The sequence below is a fragment of the Bufo gargarizans genome, chromosome 6 (genome assembly GCF_014858855.1).
Source record: "Bufo gargarizans isolate SCDJY-AF-19 chromosome 6, ASM1485885v1, whole genome shotgun sequence".
Lineage (NCBI taxonomy): Eukaryota > Metazoa > Chordata > Amphibia > Anura > Bufonidae > Bufo > Bufo gargarizans.
In genome coordinates, this window is record NC_058085.1 from 193,446,046 (window position 1) to 193,465,414 (window position 19,369).

At 46.1% G+C, this 19,369-nt stretch overlaps 1 protein-coding gene across 1 annotated transcript in view; it reads left to right on the top strand.

Moving 5' to 3' along the window:
• The window catches only part of LOC122940975, a 48,617-nt gene extending 29,568 nt beyond the window's left edge, over nucleotides 1-19,049 (top strand). The window contains exon 7 of the mRNA XM_044297927.1: nucleotides 18,841-19,049. Coding sequence (XP_044153862.1) covers nucleotides 18,841-19,016 — 176 coding nt within the window. The 3' untranslated portion in view covers nucleotides 19,017-19,049. The remainder of the gene's footprint in view (nucleotides 1-18,840) is intronic.
• The last annotated feature ends 320 nt before the right edge of the window (nucleotides 19,050-19,369 follow it).

Genomic DNA, 19,369 nt, shown 5'->3' on the forward strand with positions numbered 1-19,369 from the left:
TACTGTGTGCCCGTACAGTAGTTTACGGCCACATATGGGGTGTTTCTGTAAACGGCAGAGTTAGGGCAATAAATATACAGTCTTGTTTGGCTGTTAACCCTTGCTTTGGTGGAAAAAATGGGTTAAAATGGAAAATTAGGCAAAAAAATGAAATTCTCAAATTTCATCCCCATTTGCCAATAACTCTTGTGCAACACCTAAAGGGTTAACAAAGTTAGTAAAATCAGTTTTGAATACCTTGAGGGGTGTAGTTTATAGAATGGGGTCATTTTTGGGCGGTTTCTATTATGTAAGCCTTGCAAAGTGACTTCAGACCTGTAGTGGTCCCTAAAAATTGGGTTTTTGTAAATTTCTGAAAAATTTCAAGATTTGCTTCTAAACTTCTAAGCCTTGTAACATCCCCAAAAAATAAAATAGCATTCCCAAAATGCTACAAACATGAAGTAGACATATGGGGAATGTAAAGTCATCACAATTTTGGGGGTATTACTATGTATTACAGAAGTAGAGAAACTGAAACTTTGAAATTTGCAAACTTTTCAAAATTTTTGGTAAATATGGTATTTTTTTATGTAAAAAAAATTAACTTTTTTGACCCAATTTTAGCAGTGTCATGAAGATATGTGACGAAAAAACAATCTCAGAACGGCCTGGGTAAGTCAAAGCGTTTTAAAGTTATCAGCACTTAAAGTGACACTGGTCAGATTTGCAAAAAATGGCCAACGTGCATTTTTTTTCTGCCATGGAACTGTATGGCATCAGTCTGAGGCATCTGTTAATGCATACATTTTGGATATGCATTAAATGGATGGCAAAAATAGGATGTGAACACAGCCCTAGTGTCAGAATAAGCACCAGTATACAGCGGAGCAGTGTGGTGGAGAGAGGAGGTCGCCATGTATTGACGACCTCCCCTGTGGGTGGCAATTCCTCCAGTGCCCGCAACAGCAGAAAGTGCCATCTCTCGCAGCAAGGCCTGGAAATGCTGCATTCTGACAGCCTTCTGTGATGCTGGTAACATGTTCACCATATTTTTTTAGTACCGGGGGTCTAAGTACATTGCCACCCATTATAGGTCCTTGACCTTTATGCTTTTTATACGGGGGCCCCTCTTCAAACACTGGACCATGAAGACCCCCATTTGCACTAAATTGGATGTGGTGGAGTGCCCTGGCTCCTGCTCATCTCCCAGGAGAATGTCGTCCTTGGTCTCCTCCCCCCAGCCACGGACAGCACCAGGGATCCCCGAAAAGTTTCAAGCCTGCTCTTCTTGCTCCTTCTCCTCCTCCTCCTCCCCCCCGGGCACCATCCTCCTCTGACTCCACTTCAGACTCCTGCTGACTTGTCTCAGATGGAGTAGACTCCCTGGGAATTCATTCAGCATTGCGACTTCCTCATCTTCCAGCTCCTGGTCTTCGACGGCTTGATCAATGACATGACGCAATGCATGCTTCAGTGTAAGGTACGATGTCACTAATGGCGCCCTGGCTGTGACTGACCGGTTAGGTGATCTCATCAAATGGCCACAGAAAACTGCATGCGTTGCACATGAGCAGCCACTGGCGTGGTGAAAAGAAACCAAGCTCCCCAGAACCTGTTCTGCCACAGAGTTCATACAGGTAGTCGTTAACAGCACGTTTATGCTGGAGCAGCCTATTGAGCATATATACAAGGTTGAGTCAGGGCCGGCCTTTGGGGTGTGCGGGCTGTGAGGCCGCACAGGGCGCCATAGCAACAGGGGCGCCGGCGGCCGACAGCCCACAGTGTAATGGTGGCGGCGGCTGGGCACAGGGAGATGAGCGCTTCCATTGTGGAAGCGCTCATCTCCAGTCATCTGTATCGCCGTCCTCAGGACAGCGATACAGATGCTTGCCTGTGCTGCGGTAGGGAGAGGCGTGTCCCTTTCCCTTCCTCTGATAGGCTGCCGGCACTAGGCCGGCAGCCTATCAGAGGCCGGCGCAGGCGGCGCGATGATGTCATCGCGCCGCCTGAGCCATACAGAGTGGGACACAGGCCAGAAGAGGCCTGCATCGTATCACTGACATGGAGTTAAGTATGTGTTTTTTTTTTTTTTATTATTATTTTTTTATTTATTATTATGTACAATACTATTACTGGCAAAGGGGGGGCTGTTATTACTGGCAAAGGGGGGGGGGGCTGTTATTATTGGCAAAGGGGGGGGGCTGTTATTACTGGAAAAGGGGGGGCTGTTATTACTGGCAAAGGGGGGGGCTATTATTACTGGCAAAGGGGGGGGCTGTTATTACTGGCAAGGGGGGGGGGCTGTTATTACTGGCAAAGGGGGGGGGCTGTTATTACTGGCAAGGGGGGGGCTGTTATTACTGGCAAAGGGGGGGGCTGTTATTACTGGCAAAGGCGGGGGCTGTTATTACTGGCACAGAGGGGCTGTTATTACTGGCACAGGGGGGCTGTTATTACTGGGGGCTGCTATTACTGGCATAGGGGGCTATTATTACTGGCACAGGGGGGGCTGTTAATACTGGCACAGAGGGGCTGTTATTACTGGCACAGGGGGGGGCTGTTAATACTGACACATGATTGGGGGCACTATAGGGGCATCTACTGACGCCATAAAGAAGGGGCATTTTATATGGGCTCTCTGTACAGTACAATTTTATACTGGGACACATGGTGGGTACTATGGGGAAGGGGGGAGAGGAGTACTATGGGGTCATCTACGGGGGGCACTAAGGGGTATTTTATACTTGCAAATTATGGGGGACACTGAGGGCATCTACTGGAGCATTTTATACTGGTACATTATGGGGGGCACTAGGAGGAAGGAGGGTGTGGAGCACTATGGGGTCATTTACTAGGGGCACTATAAAGGGGTATTTTATACTGGCACATTATGGGGGCGCGATGAGGACATTAGCTCAACTGGGGGCATTACAAGGGGGTATTTTTTGCACTGTCACATTATAAGGAGAATTATTACTACTGGGGGGGCATTATGGTGGGCTTTATTACTCCCCCATAATATGACCCCCTAGTAGCAGCACCAGCCTCTCCCTGCTCTGCTATTCCTCTGCCCCTTCTCCAAATCCTTATTATGAAATCTTTCTCATTAGGATTAGGGATGAGCGAACTCGAACTGTATAGTTCGGGTTCGTACCGAATTTTGGGGTGTCCGTGACACGGACCCGAACCCGGACATTTTCGTAAAAGTTCAGGTTCGGTGTTCGTCGCTTTCTTGGCGCTTTGTGATGCTTTCTTGGCGCTTTTTGAAAGGCTGCAAAGCAGCCAATCAACAAGCGTCATACTACTTGCCCCAAGAGGCCATCACAGCCATGCCTACTATTGGCATGGCTGTGATTGGCCAGAGCACCATGTGACCCAGCCTCTATTTAAGCTGGAGTCACATAGCGCCGCCCGTCACTCTGCTCTGATTAGCGTAGGGAGAGGTTGCGGCTGCGACAGTAGGGCGAGATTAGGCAGATTAACTCCTCCAAAGTACTTGATTATTGATCGATCTGCAGCTGTGCATCATTGAGCTGCTGATACTCAATTGCTCACTGTTTTTAGGCTGCCCAGAACGTTTGTCAGTCACATTTTTCTGGGGTGATCGGCGGCCATTTTGTGTCTTGTGGTGCGCCAGCACAAGCTGCGACCAAGTGCATTTAACCCTCAATGGTGTGGTTTTTTTTTGGCTAAACCCTACATCAGGGTGAAGCTGTCACACCAAGTGCATTTAACCAGCAATAGTCTGTTTATTTTTTGGCCATATACTACATCAGGGGCAAGCTGCGCCTGTCACCAAGTGCATTTAACCCTCAATGGTGTGGTTGTTTTTTGGCTAAAGCCTACATCAGGGTGAAGCTGTCACACCAAGTGCATTTAACCAGCAATAGTCTGTTTATTTTTTGGCCATATACTACATCAGGGGCAAGCTGCGCCCGTCACCAAGTGCATTTAACCCTCAGTAGTGTGGTTGGTCAAGCTGTGACACCAAGTGCATTTAACCAGCAATAGTCTGTTCATTTTTTGGCCATATACTACATCAGGGGCAAGCTGCGCCCGTCACCAAGTGCATTTAACCCTCAGTAGTGTGGTTGGTCAAGCTGTCACACCAAGTGCATTTAACCAGCAATAGTCTGTTCATTTTTTGGCCATATACTACATCAGGGGCAAGCTGCGCCTGTCACCAAGTGCATTTAACCCTCAATGGTGTGGTTGTTTTTTGGCTAAAGCCTACATCAGGGTGAAGCTGTCACACCAAGTGCATTTAACCAGCAATAGTCTGTTCATTTTTTGTCCATATACTAAATCAGGGGCAAGCTGCGCCCGTCACCAAGTGCATTTAACCCTCAGTAGTGTGGTTGGTCAAGCTATCACACCAAGTGCATTTAGCCAGCAATAGTCTGTTCATTTTTTTGCCATATACTAAATCAGGGGCAAGCTGCGCCCGTCACCAAGTGCATTTAACCAGCAATAGTCTGTTCATTTTTTGGCCATATACTACATCAGGGGCAAGCTGCGCCCGTCACCAAGTGCATTTAACCCTCAGTAGTGTGGTTGGTCAAGCTATCACACCAAGTGCATTTAACCAGCAATAGTCTGTTCATTTTTTGGCCATATACTACATCAGGGGCAAGCTGCGCCGATCACCAAGTGCATTTAACCCTCAGTAGTGTGGTTGGTCAAGCTGTGACACCAAGTGCATTTAACCAGCAATAGTCTGTTCATTTTTTGGCCATATACTACATCAGGGGCAAGCTGCGCCCGTCACCAAGTGCATTTAACCAGCAATAGTGTGGTTATTTTTTGGCCATATCCCAGTCTAATTCTGTCACTAAATCCATACCGGTCACCCAGCGCCTAAATACTAGGCCTCAAATTTATATCCCGCTAAATCTCTCGTTACCGCTGTCCTGTTGTGTCTGGGCAAGTTATTTAGTGTCCGTAAAAGCACATTTTTTGTTCAGGGTTGAAATACAATTCCCAATTTAGCAATTTCATAATTTAGTGGTTTCTGCTATATCAGAGCTATTTGAAATCTATCCCTAAAAGGGTATATAATATTCAAGGTGCACATAGGGTCATTCAGAATAACTTCACACACACGCTACTGTGCATTTCCAAGTCTAATTCTGTCACTAAATCCATACCGGTCACCCAGCGCCTAAATACTAGGCCTCAAATTTATATCCCGCTAAATCTCTCGTTACCGCTGTCCTGTTGTGGCTGGGAAAGTTATTTAGTGTCCGTCAAAGCACATTTTTTGTTCTGGGTTGAAATACAATTCCCAATTTAGCAATTTCATAATTTAGTGGTTTCTGCTATATCAGAGCTATTTGAAATCTATCCCTAAAAGGGTATATAATATTCAAGGTGCACATAGGGTCATTCAGAATAACTTCACACACACGCTACTGTGCATTTCCAAGTCCAATTCTGTTAGTAAATCCATACCGGTCACCCAGCGCCTAAATACTAGGCCTCAAATTTATATCCCGCTAAATCTGTCGTTACCGCTGTACTGTTGTGGCTGGGCAAGTTATTTAGTGTCCGTCAAAGCACATTTTTTGTTCAGGGTTGAAATACAATTCCCAATTTAGCAATTTCATAATTTAGTGGTTTCTGCTATATCAGAGCTATTTGAAATCTATCCCTAAAAGGGTATATAATATTCAAGGTGCACATAGGGTCATTCAGAATAACTTCACACACACGCTACTGTGCATTTCCAAGTCCAATTCTGTTAGTAAATCCATACCGGTCACCCAGCGCCTAAATACTAGGCCTCAAATTTATATCCCGCTAAATCTCTCGTTACCGCTGTCCTGTTGTGGCTGGGAAAGTTATTTAGTGTCCGTCAAAGCACATTTTTTGTTCTGGGTTGAAATACAATTCCCAATTTAGCAATTTCATAATTTAGTGGTTCCTGCTATATCAGAGCTATTTGAAATCTATCCCTAAAAGGGTATATAATATTCAAGGTGCACATAGGGTCATTCAGAATAACTTCACACACACGCTACTGTGCATTTCCAAGTCCAATTCTGTTAGTAAATCCATACCGGTCACCCAGCGACTAAATACTAGGCCTCAAATTTATATCCCGCTGAATTTGAATACAATACATTGGGCCAAATAATATTTTTGTTGTTGTGGTGAACCATAACAATGAGGAAAACATCTAGTAAGGGACGCGGACGTGGACATGGTCGTGGTGATGTTAGTGGACCCTCTGGTGCTGGGAGAGGACGTGGCCGTTCTGCCACATCCACACGTCCTAGTGTACCAACTACCTCAGGTCCCAGTAGCCGCCAGAATTTACAGCGATATATGGTGGGGCCCAATGCCGTTCTAAGGATGGTAAGGCCTGAGCAGGTACAGGCATTAGTCAATTGGGTGGCCGACAGTGGATCCAGCACGTTCACATTATCTCCCACCCAGTCTTCTGCAGAAAGCGCACAGATGGCGCCTGAAAACCAACCCCATCAGTCTGTCACATCACCCCCATGCATACCAGGGAAACTGTCTCAGCCTCAAGTTATGCAGCAGTCTCTTATGCTGTTTGAAGACTCCGCTGGCAGGGTTTCCCAAGGGCATCCACCTAGCCCTTCCCCAGCGGTGAAAGACATAGAATGCACTGACGCACAACCACTTATGTTTCCTGATGATGAGGACATGGGAATACCACCTCAGCATGTCTCTGATGATGACGAAACACAGGTGCCAACTGCTGCATCTTTCTGCAGTGTGCAGACTGAACAGGAGGTCAGGGATCAAGACTGGGTGGAAGACGATGCAGGGGACGATGAGGTCCTAGACCCCACATGGAATGAAGGTCGTGCCACTGACTTTCACAGTTCGGAGGAAGAGGCAGTGGTGAGACCGAGCCAACAGCGTAGCAAAAGAGGGAGCAGTGGGCAAAAGCAGAACACCCGCCGCCAAGAGACTCCGCGTGCTACTGACCGCCGCCATCTGGGACCGAGCACCCCAAAGACAGCTTCAAGGAGTTCCCTGGCATGGCACTTCTTCAAACAATGTGCTGACGACAAGACCCGAGTGGTTTGCACGCTGTGCCATCAGAGCCTGAAGCGAGGCATTAACGTTCTGAACCTGAGCACAACCTGCATGACCAGGCACCTGCATGCAAAGCATGAACTGCAGTGGAGTAAACACCTTAAAACCAAGGAAGTCACTCAGGCTCCCCCTGCTACCTCTTCTGCTGCTGCCGCCTCGGCCTCTTCTGCTGCTGCCGCCTCGACCTCTTCCTCCGCCTCTGGAGGAACGTTGGCACCTGCCGCCCAACAAACAGGGGATGTACCACCAACACCACCACCACCACCTCCGTCACCAAGCGTCTCAACCATGTCACACGGCAGCGTTCAGCTCTCCATCTCACAAACATTTGAGAGAAAGCGTAAATTCCCACCTAGCCACCCTCGATCCCTGGCCCTGAATGCCAGCATTTCTAAACTACTGGCCTATGAAATGCTGTCATTTAGGCTGGTGGACACAGACAGCTTCAAACAGCTCATGTTGCTTGCTGTCCCACAGTATGTTGTTCCCAGCCGCCACTACTTCTCCAAGAGAGCCGTGCCTTCCCTGCACAACCAAGTATCCGATAAAATCAAGTGTGCACTGCGCAACGCCATCTGTAGCAAGGTCCACCTAACCACAGATACGTGGACCAGTAAGCACGGCCAGGGACGCTATATCTCCCTAACTGCACACTGGGTAAATGTAGTGGCAGCTGGGCCCCAGGCGGAGAGCTGTTTGGCGCACGTCCTTCCGCCGCCAAGGATCGCAGGGCAACATTCTTTGCATCCTGTTGCCACCTCCTCCTTCTCGGCTTCCTCCTCCTCTTCTTCCACCTGCTCATCCAGTCAGCCACACACCTTCACCACCAACTTCAGCACAGCCCGGGGTAAACGTCAGCAGGCCATTCTGAAACTCATATGTTTGGGGGACAGGCCCCACACCGCACGGGAGTTGTGGTGGGGTATAGAACAACAGACCGACGAGTGGTTGCTGCCGGTGAGCCTCAAGCCCGGCCTGGTGGTGTGTGATAATGGGCGAAATCTCGTTGCAGCTCTGGGACTAGCCAATTTGACGCACATCCCTTGCTTGGCGCATGTGCTGAATTTGGTGGTGCAGAAGTTCATACACAACTACCCCGACATGTCAGAGCTGCTGCATAAAGTGCGGGCCGTCTGTTCGCGCTTCCGGCGTTCACATCCTGCTGCTGCTCGCCTGTCTGCGCTACAGCGTAACTTTGGCCTTCCCGCTCACCGCCTCATATGCGACGTGCCCACCAGGTGGAACTCCACCTTGCACATGCTGGACAGACTGTGCGAGCAGCAGCAGGCCATAGTGGAGTTTCAGCTGCAGCACGCACAGGTCAGTCGCACTACAGAACAGCACCACTTCACCACCAATGACTGGGCCTCCATGCGAGACCTGTGTGCCCTGTTGCGCTGTTTCGAGTACTCCACCAACATGGCCAGTGGCGATGACGCAGTTATCAGCGTTACAATACCACTTCTATGTCTCCTTGAGAAAACACTTAGGGCGATGATGGAAGAGGAGGTGGCCCAGGAGGAGGAGGAGGAGGAGGAGGAGGAAGAGGGGTCATTTTTAGCACTTTCAGGCCAGTCTCTTCGAAGTGACTCAGAGGGAGGTTTTTGGCAACAGCAGAGGCCAGGTACAAATGTGGCCAGCCAGGGCCCACTACTGGAGGACGAGGAGGACGAGGATGAGGATGAAGCATGGTCACAGCGGGGTGGCACCCAACGCAGCTCGGGTCCATCACTGGTGCGTGGCTGGGGGGAAAGGCAGGACGATGACGATACGCCTCCCACAGAGGACAGCTTGTCCTTACCCCTGGGCAGCCTGGCACACATGAGCGACTACATGCTGCAGTGCCTGCGCAACGACAGCAGAGTTGCCCACATTTTAACCTGTGCGGACTACTGGGTTGCCACCCTGCTGGATCCACGCTACAAAGACAATGTGCCCACCTTACTTCCTGCACTGGAGCGTGATAGGAAGATGCGCGAGTACAAGCGCACGTTGGTAGACGCGCTACTGAGAGCATTCCCAAATGTCACAGGGGAACAAGTGGAAGCCCAAGGCCAAGGCAGAGGAGGAGCAAGAGGTCGCCAAGGCAGCTGTGTCAATGCCAGCTCCTTTGAGGGCAGGGTTAGCATGGCAGAGATGTGGAAAACTTTTGTCAACACGCCACAGCTAACTGCACCACCACCTGATACGCAACGTGTTAGCAGGAGGCAACATTTCACTAACATGGTGGAACAGTACATGTGCACACCCCTCCACGTACTGACTGATGGTTCGGCCCCATTCAACTTCTGGGTCTCTAAATTGTCCACGTGGCCAGAGCTAGCCTTTTATGCCTTGGAGGTGCTGGCCTGCCCGGCGGCCAGCGTTTTGTCTGAACGTGTATTCAGCACGGCAGGGGGCGTCATTACAGACAAACGCAGCCGCCTGTCTACAGCCAATGTGGACAAGCTGACGTTCATAAAAATGAACCAGGCATGGATCCCACAGGATCTGTCCGTCCCTTGTCCAGATTAGACATTAACTACCTCCCCTTAACCATATATTATTGGACTCCAGGGCACTTCCTCATTCAATCCTATTTTTATTTTCATTTTACCATTATATTGCGAGGCTACCCAAAGTTGAATGAACCTCTCCTCTGTCTGGGTGCCGGGGCCTAAATATATGCCAATGGACTGTTCCAATGTTGGGTGACGTGAAGCCTGATTCTCTGCTATGACATGCAGAATGATTCTCTGCTGACATGAAGCCAGATCCTCTGTTACGGGACCTCTCTCCTCTGCCTGGGTGCTGGGCCTAAATTTATGAAAATGGACTCTTACAGTGGTGGGTGACGTGAAGCCTGATTCTCTGCTATGACATGAAGACTGATTCTCTGCTGACATGAAGCCAGATCCTCTGTTACGGGACCTCTCTCCTCTGCCTGGGTGCTGGGCCTAAATATATGCCAATGGACTGTTCCAATGTTGGGTGACGTGAAGCCTGATTCTCTGCTATGACATGCAGACTAATTCTCTGCTGACATGAAGCCAGATTCTCTGTTACGGGACCTCTCTCCTCTGCCTGGGTTCCGGGGCCTAAATATCTGAGAATGGACTGTTCCAGTGGTGGGTGACGGGAAGCCAGATTCTCTGCTATGGGACCTCTCTCCAATTGATTTTGGTTAATTTTTATTTATTTAATTTTTATTTTAATTCATTTCCCTATCCACATTTGTTTGCAGGGGATTTACCTACATGTTGCTGCCTTTTGCAGCCCTCTAGCCCTTTCCTGGGCTGTTTTACAGCCTTTTTAGTGCCGAAAAGTTCGGGTCCCCATTGACTTCAATGGGGTTCGGGTTCGGGACGAAGTTCGGATCGGGTTCGGATCCCGAACCCGAACATTTTTGGGAAGTTCGGCCGAACTTTTCGAACCCGAACATCCAGGTGTTCGCTCAACTCTAATTAGGATAAAACACCTCATCAGCTCCGCCGAGCCCCCGGCCAAAGTGTTGAAGTGGCGTCCGAGATCCCCAAGGGCCAAGCCAAGTAACTGTAAGTGTTCATGTGAAATATGTTTGTTATACACATATAGCCTACACTGTGCCACACAGTATATATATATATATATATATATATATATATTTTTTTTTTTTTTTAGGGTGGGGGGGCGCCACAAGGTTAGCTCGCACAGGGCGCCTGAACACCTAAGGCCGGCCCTGGGTGGAGTTCCAGCATGTCGGGCAGTCAGATGTCTGACGGGCAAGTGGTGTCACAGCTAAACGTCAGCAAGGCGAGCCATGGCCGTCTAAGATCTTTAAAAATGGCCAGACATTTTCCTTGTCTGCCGCGAGATGTCCAGGACCCCGGGGCATTTGGCAACAAATCGCTGCACGACTAAGTTCATGACATTTGCCATGCATGGCACGTGTTTCATTTTGCCCTGTTTCAGCGCACCGTTGTCGCACACCACTTTACCAATTGTCAAATTGAGCGAGGTTAGCCACTGATCGACCTATGACCGCAGAGCTGAAAGCAGTGCAGGACTGGTATGGCTCTTGGCTTCCAGGCACAAAAGTCGCAGCACAGCATGGCAACGTCTCACCTGGCACGTCAAATAGGTTCTGGGGAGCTTGGGGTGTTCAGCAGAAGAGGCGGTAGCAGTGGAAATGGAGGAGTTAGCCGAGGAGGAGAAGGAGGATGGAGTAGAGGAAGGAGGAGAAGAAAAGGCAGGCATGCATGCAATCCGTGGTGGTAACACCAAATCCACACGGGTGCCACGGGTTACATGCTTGACGGCCATCAGAAGATTCACCCAGTGGGCAGTAAAAGTTACGTACCTTCCCTGCCCGTGTTTGCTAGACCACGTGTCTCTGGTCAGATGTGTCTTGGCACCAACACTGGGTGTCAGATATATATTAAAATGCTGCTGAACGTGGCCATATAGTTTAGGGATGCCCTTCTGGGAGAAATATTTCCTTCCGGGACCTTATATTGGGGTGAGCCAATAGCCACAAATTTTCTTAAGGCCTCAGAGTCCACCAATTTTTATGGCAGTAGTTGGCGGGCTAGAAGTTCAGACAAGCCAGCCGTCAGCCTTTGGGCAAGTGGATTATCTGGCGTTATAATTTTTTATGCTCGAACATTTGGGCCACGGAAGTCTGACTTGTGCCAGATGAACGTGATGATGGCATGGTGAAAGGTGGAGGACAAATGGGAGGAGAAAGGAGAAGAGGCAGGACGTGGAGCACAGGGAGTGTTGATTTGTGGGCTCTGACGGCGTTGCTCCCACGGGGCTCAGTGATGAGAGGCCAGGTGCCTTCTTAAGGCGGTCGTCTCTAGGTGAGTTTTGGGCTTACTGCGACTCATGCGTTGACAGCACAAGCTGCAGATGGCAACACTATTATCAGAAGCTGACATGTTAAAAAAATGCCCACACTGCGGAGCCATGTTCCAGCGTCCTGGGAGCACAAGATGTGACCGTGCATGGTGGATGGCTCGCTCCAGATACATTTGCAGTCTGCTTTTTGCCTCCTGTGCACTGCGAGTTCTGCCTGCTTCTCCTCCTTCTCTTCCTTATCTGCTGCTCCGTCTCTCCCTCTGAACTCCCCTCCCCTTCCTCTTTTGTGGGCACACACGTGACGTTCATTGACACGTCATCATCGTCCCTCTTAACACCACTGACATTAGAGATATTGGAGTAGGCAGCAACCGGGGGGAACACCCTCCTTTGGCTGATCTGGGTACTGTCGTCAGACGGCTGATAATGCCTGTTGCTGCTTCCTCTTCCTCATCCGATGCCAAGAATGGCTGCGCATTGGTAAGGTCTGGGAATAGATGGGAAAATTATTCCCCCGACTCGAGTGGAGGGGCTGTGGTGGTGGCACACAGCAGAGAGTGAGGAGGGTCTAGATACTGAGGATGAGGAGGATGCGGAAGGCTGAGTGAGCCACTCAACAAACTCTGGTGCGTCCTTTGAAGTTATCGCACGCGCCTTCTCCAAATTCCCACTTAGGCTCCAGCCTAGTATACGGTCGGAACGGTCTGCTTCTTCCTCTGCCTGTCATTTTCTAAATGACCCTTTTGCCTAAGTCCGTAGAGAAGAGCAGTATTTGTGGAAGAAGGTATATAGCAATAGCACCCCTTAATCGGTATTTTGTGGAAGAAGGTATATGGCACCCCTCAATCAGTATTTGGTGGAAACAGTTATATGGCACCCCTCAATCAGTATTTTGTGGAAGCAAATGTATCGCAGCCCTCAATCAGTATTTGGTGGAAGAAGGCATATAGCAATAGCACCCTACAATCAGTATTTTGTGGGGCCTCATTTTTTGCGGGACAATCTGTAGTTTTTATTGATACCATTTTGTAGTGTATGTGACTTTTTGAGTACATTTTATAAAAAAAAAATAAAAAATTCAGCCATTCACCATATTGGAAAAATGTTTTGATATTTTAATTGTACAAGAGTTTTCGGTTATGGTAATACCCATAATGTTTATATATTTTTTCCAATTTCACCCCATTTGGAATGTTTTCCCCGCTTTCTACTACATTGTATGCCATAATAAATTGTGGAATTAGAATGTACAACTTGTCCTGCAAAAAATAAGTCCTCATACAGCTATGTGAACAGAAAAATAAAAAAGTTATGGTTCAAGGAAGATATTGAACAAAAATGAAAACACAAAAAGAAAAAAAAAACTTCAGTATTCTAAGGGTTAAATGATCTTTATGCAGGATCTTTATGCATGCCTTGTAACACTTAAAGGGGTTGTCTCACTTCATCAAATGGCATTTATCAGAGAACGTTAAAGGGGTTTTCCAAGTTATGAAAAAAAAATATAGCACTGAAAATCTGATGGGCAGCAATAAATAACTAAGCTAAGCAAGTTTCAGGCAAAAAATTTTTTTTATTTCCTTATGTCCCTGGTTCTCTTCTGGCCCTTTGTTTACATGCAATAAAAACAATCTCTGCCCCTCCCCCTGCTAAGGGAGTGGCTACAAGAGCTGCCCTGAGTGCTGGGAGAATCAGCAGCATCTTGTATGTGTAGAACTACAAGTCCCAGCTGTATAATGACACTGCTAAGGGAGTGGATACAAGAGCTGCCCTGAGTGCTGGGAGAATCAACAGCAACTTGTAAGTGTGGAACTACAGGTCCCAGCTGTATAATGACTGCTAATACACACAGGATCTTCCCCCTACCTCATTGTGCAATGCTCTCAATAGTCTGTCAGCTCCTGTCCCAGGAATTTTCTCCTCACTGCTGCAGCTACCCAGTCTGTGCAGCTGAAGGGGTTAAGAATCCTAGGAGAGAGCAGTGAAGGGGGCGTGGCCAGCACAGTGACATCTCGTTTACAGGCTTTTAAACAAACTTTATCGGAGCAGGGAGAGAAGCTGACATCACAGGTCATGTGACCCTCAGTCAAATCTGATAAACCAGCCACTGCAGATAAAGTGAGTTAATTGGAAAGCTGTTACATTTGCCTAGTTAGGAACATAGAAAGAACAAAAAAATAACTCGGACAACCCCTTTTAATATAAAGCACTTATCAATGTATTGTGATTGTCTATATTGCTTCCTTTGCTGGCTGAATTCCCTTTTCCATCACATTATACACTGCTCGTTTCAATGGTTACGACCAACCATGCGATCCAGGGTGCTTGCAAATTATAAGAAAAAGCATTGACCTCTCTGGTGGCCAGGACTGTGAGAACTCACATAGGATGGCACTTTTTCTTATAGTGTGTAAGCATGGCCACCGCTGCAGGATTGCAGGGTGGTCGTAACCATAGAAATGAGCAGTGTATAATGTGATGGAAAAACTAATCCAGCCAGCAAAGGAAGCAATATATTAATAAGTGGCTTGTATTAAATTCCTGTACATAATAAATTCCATTGGATGAAGTGAGACAACCCCTTTAAGAAGCTCCAGCAGCTGCCCTCACTGCAAGATACTCAACCCCTGTACAAACAACAATTGAAGCAGCACTGTGAAAAAATTTATTACAAAATAAAAAAGAAAGAGGAAAATGGGTCCACGCCTCCAGGGAGATCAGATCCAAATTCTCATCAGTCCACAAAAACAATGAGGAAGGCAGCATTCCAGTGCACATACAACATAGTATATATAGGGTGAGTGTCAATTAACATCAATCAATTCAATCCAATAAAAAAATATATAAACATGATTCTGCATCACATAAAACTATATAATAATAAAACATGATCCTGACATAGTTCATGTGCATCCAATTATATTATACTTGTATACATAAAGTGCAGAGGTGCATAAACCCTTTATTAGCCTATTTATGACAGATTAAAAACATCTCATGAAGCGCTCACAATTTTTTAATATGTAAAAGAGGGAAGGAGGTGATTTCCCTATTGACAGAAACCTTATGACCATGGTTCCAGCCACACCACAGGTCTCATAGAAGTACTAGCATCCGGCAGGCAGCGGCATCCCAGAACTCCCAGTGTGCATGTCAAACGAGAATGGCCTAGTGTGCATGTCACAGAGGGGGAACGTCCTACTTGGCGCATTACCTGACCTCCACCACGTAACGTCCTCAATGTCATCAACATGCACATCAGGGCCTTGAGATGTCAAAGTCTGCCATTTTGGAGACTGGCAAAACTAAAAGGGCAATTTTTATTTATTTATAATAATAATTAAATTAAATTCAACACATATCATGCTGAGGTAATTAAAGCAGGCTGAAAGCATAAGTCTAGATAAATAAATAATAAATAGTTTCAGCGAATAATCAGTATTGAGACCCTTGAGGTGCAAGCACCCTGGTCTACTGATCCATTTCACTTTGTGTCTCTTCAATCTCAACTCCCTATCATCTCCCCATTGCAACGGTGGAATCTGGTCTACAATACAGAATCTAAGCTGGTTAAGGCTACTTTCACACTTGCGCTTGATCGGATCCGTTCTGAACGGATCCGATCATATTAATGCAGACGGAGGCTCCGTTCAGTACGGATCCGTCTGCATTAATAACTTTAAAAAATTTCGCAAGTGCGCAAGTAGCCTGCGCGGATCCGTTCAGACTTTCAATGTAAAGTCAATGGGGGACGGATCCGCTTGAAGATTGAGCCATATGGTGACATCTTCAAGCGGATCCGTTCCCATTGACTTACATTGTAAGTCTGAACGGATCCGCACGCCTCCGCACGGCCAGGCGGACACCCGAACGCTGCAAGCAGCGTTCAGCTGTCCGCCTGTCCGTGCGGAGGCGAGCGGAGCGGAGGCTGAACGCCGCCAGACTGATGCAGTCTGAGCGGATCCGCATACATTCAGACTGCATCAGGGCTGGACGGAAGCGTTCGGGTCCGCTCGTGAGCTCCTTCAAACGGAGCTCACGAGCGGACCGACGAACGCTAGTATGAAAGTAGCCTAAGTGGTTCTCACTTTCTATTTTCCTTCCCCCCCCAAAAAAAACAGATTTTTTTTTTTTCAAATTTCATGAAAACGTTTTAACTACTGCATGACACAGCAATTTTTTCCCCTCCTTGCCTTTCAGGAGCTATATATTCTGTTAACAGAATGGGACAAGATGTGGGACCTATTGCAATTTTTTGTGACACCATTTAACTTCCCATAGCTTGTATTGGAAAATGGGGTAAAAAATATTTGCCACTAAGACATGACAAACTTATTAGTACTAAATTTGTATAGTTTTTTAAGATTTGCTTAATTTAAAAAAATAAAAGCTTTTTGTAAAACGTTTTTCTTTGCAGTACCATATTCTTAGAAAATGCCATAAATCGATAACTTTTTAATATTTCTAACTACAGAGTTGTATGAAATCTTTTTTTTTGTGGGGTGACCTTTGTTTTTTTTTTACTGGTACCTTTTTGGGGTACATATGACTTTTTGATCACTTTTTTTCAAATGTTTTTGTTTTTTAGGGGGGACGGAGGGGCGAAGTGGCCAATAAGCACCAAATCAACAATTTTTATGTCTTTATCTGTTACACCATTCACTGCACAGGAAAATGCTTTAATTTTCTAATAGTTTGGACATTTCACATGTGGAGATACCTATTATGTTTATTCTTTATATTACTTATTCATTTTATATATAAAATTGGGAGAGGGGCTGATTTTAATTTTTTACATTTGTGTTTTTTACACATACTTTTAAAAACTTTTTTCTATAAATCCCGATGCCGCATTCATTATTGATCTCTAGACCTAGGATAAAAAAATATTAGGGCTTTCAGGGGTTAATTGATGAAAATAAATAAATTACATTCTCCTTAGACCTCTTTCACACTACAGTATGTCGATTTCAGTGTTTTGCAGTACGTTTTTCACGGATCCGTTGTTCCGTTTTTTGCTTCCGTTGTGTTTCCGTTGCTCTGTTCCGTTTTTCCATATGGCATATACAGTATACAGTAATTACATAGAAAAAATTGGGCTGGGCATAACATTTTCAAAAGATGGTTCAGAAAAAACGGAACGGAAACGAAATACATACGGATGCATTTCCGTATGTGTTCCGTTTTTTTGCGGGCCCATTGACTTGAATGGAGCCACGGACCGTGATTTGCGGGCAATAATAGGACATGTTCTATCTTTGAACGGAACGGAAAAACGCAAACGGAATGCATACGGAGTACATTCAGTTTTTTTTGCGGAACCATTGAAATGAATGGTTCCGTATACGGACCGTATACGGAATGCAAAAAACGGCCCGCAAAACGGAAAAAAAAAACAGTAGTGTGAAAGAGGCCTTATCCAGAGGCTGCCGTGACCATCTTGATAGAAGATCCTGTGAGAAATCTTGCGTGGTGAGTGGCGACGTCATACATCACCAACTTATTCTCCCTACAATTATACTGCACTAATGATGTATAGTTACATTGTGGTGCATACGGGGTTAATTTACCATTGTCAAAAATTGTGAAACATTTATGATCACCTTACTAAACCAAAGGTTTAGAAAGTATAAGTGTGAATACCCAAAAATAGTACTCAGACATAGTGTGTACTGCGACTGGTACACTATTCTATCAGGGGAAAAACGACAGAAATAAACAGCAAGCAGGTAAAAAAAAGTCCAAGAAAGCCCAGTACAGGGCTAAAATAGAGGGTTTCCCAAATGCATCTTCCTCAGTCTTTGCTGAACAGTTTTCTGATAGAAGCCCCCACAATGGGACCTGATCGTCAATGCACATATACAGCGGTGTGAAGGGAAATATGGATTTAGAGAGATCTGACTCTGAATGTACTTTTTAAAATTAATTTGCAGATAAATCTGACTGTACATAAATAAGCAAAATGACAATACTCACTCCACCAACCTAGACTAACCATTAGGCCCCTTTCACACGGGCGTTGTGGGAAAAGGTGTGGGTGCGTTGCGGGAACATGCACGATTTTTCCACGCGAGTGCAAAACATTGTAATGCGTTTTGCACGCGCGTGAGAAAAATCGGCATGTTTGGTACCCAAACCCGAACTTCTTCACAGAAGTTCGGGCTTGGGATTGGTGTTCTGTAGATTGTATTATTTTCCCTTATAACATGGTTATAAGGGAAAATAATAGCATTCTGAACACAGAATGCATAGCACAATAGCGCTGGAGGGGTTAAAATAAATAAATAATTTAACTCCCCTTAATCCACTTGCTCGCGCAGCCCGACATCTCTTCTGTCTTCTTCTTTGCTGTGTGCAGGAAAGGGACCTGTGGTGACGTCACTCTGGTCATCACATGATCCATCACCATTGTAAAAGATCATGTGATGGACCATGTGATGAGATGTTGGGCTGCGCGAGCAAGTGGATTAAGATGAGTTAAATTATTTTGTATTTTTTTTAACCCCCCCAGCGCTATTGTACTATGCAGTCTGTATTTAGAATGCTATTATTTTCCCTTATAACCATGTTATAAGGGAAAATAATACAATCTACAGAACACCAATCCCACCTAGAAACCGTGCGTGAAAATCGCACCGCGCCTGCCCTTGCTTGCGGATGCTTGCGATTTTCATACAACCCCATTCATTTCTATGGGGCCTGTGTTACGTGAAAAACGCACAAAGAGGAGCATGCTGCGATTTTCACGTAACGCACAAGTGATGCGTGAAAATCACCGCTCGTGTGCACATCCCCATAGAAATAAATGGGTCCAGATTCAGTGCGGGTGCAATGCTTTCAACTCACGCATTGCACCCGCGCGGAATACTCGCCCGTGTGAAAGGGGCCTTAAGGGTGCACCCATGAACTATTTTAATGTTCAGCCATATGATCCTGGATTTCAATGGCCTTTTTTATTTTTTATTACAGCTGCAGATGTTGCTATAAGCGGACAATCCTCCGCATATTTCAAGAATAAAAAGTGTCAAGAAGCCCTCAGCATGGGGATAGAAGATACATATATAAATGAATTTATAAAGGAGCTGGAGGAAAATGGTATAACAAACAATCACAAGAAAGACCTGGATATTGTTGTGTGTGGATAATGATTAAGAAAAAATACAGAAGAAAAAAATATAGATTTTTTTTCCGTTTGAAATTATTTGCATAATTGTGTGAATTTATCCTTTCCAAAATTACATTTGATGTTGGCTTCATTGTTACATTTGATCATGGCTGTATGTACCATAGTGGCAGCCCATTCAACTTCTACAGGGTACATGAAGAGAGACATCACGGTCCTGGTTGGTCCCATTCTTCTTGTCTTTAGGGGGCAAGGACATGTGCAGGTCTTTGCTCTTCAGAATAACTGAATTGTTGGTAAGGGGGTGCTGAATTGGTCCAATGGTCATGGAAGGGGGATGAATGAGGAAGCAAACACTAAGGCCCCTTTCACACA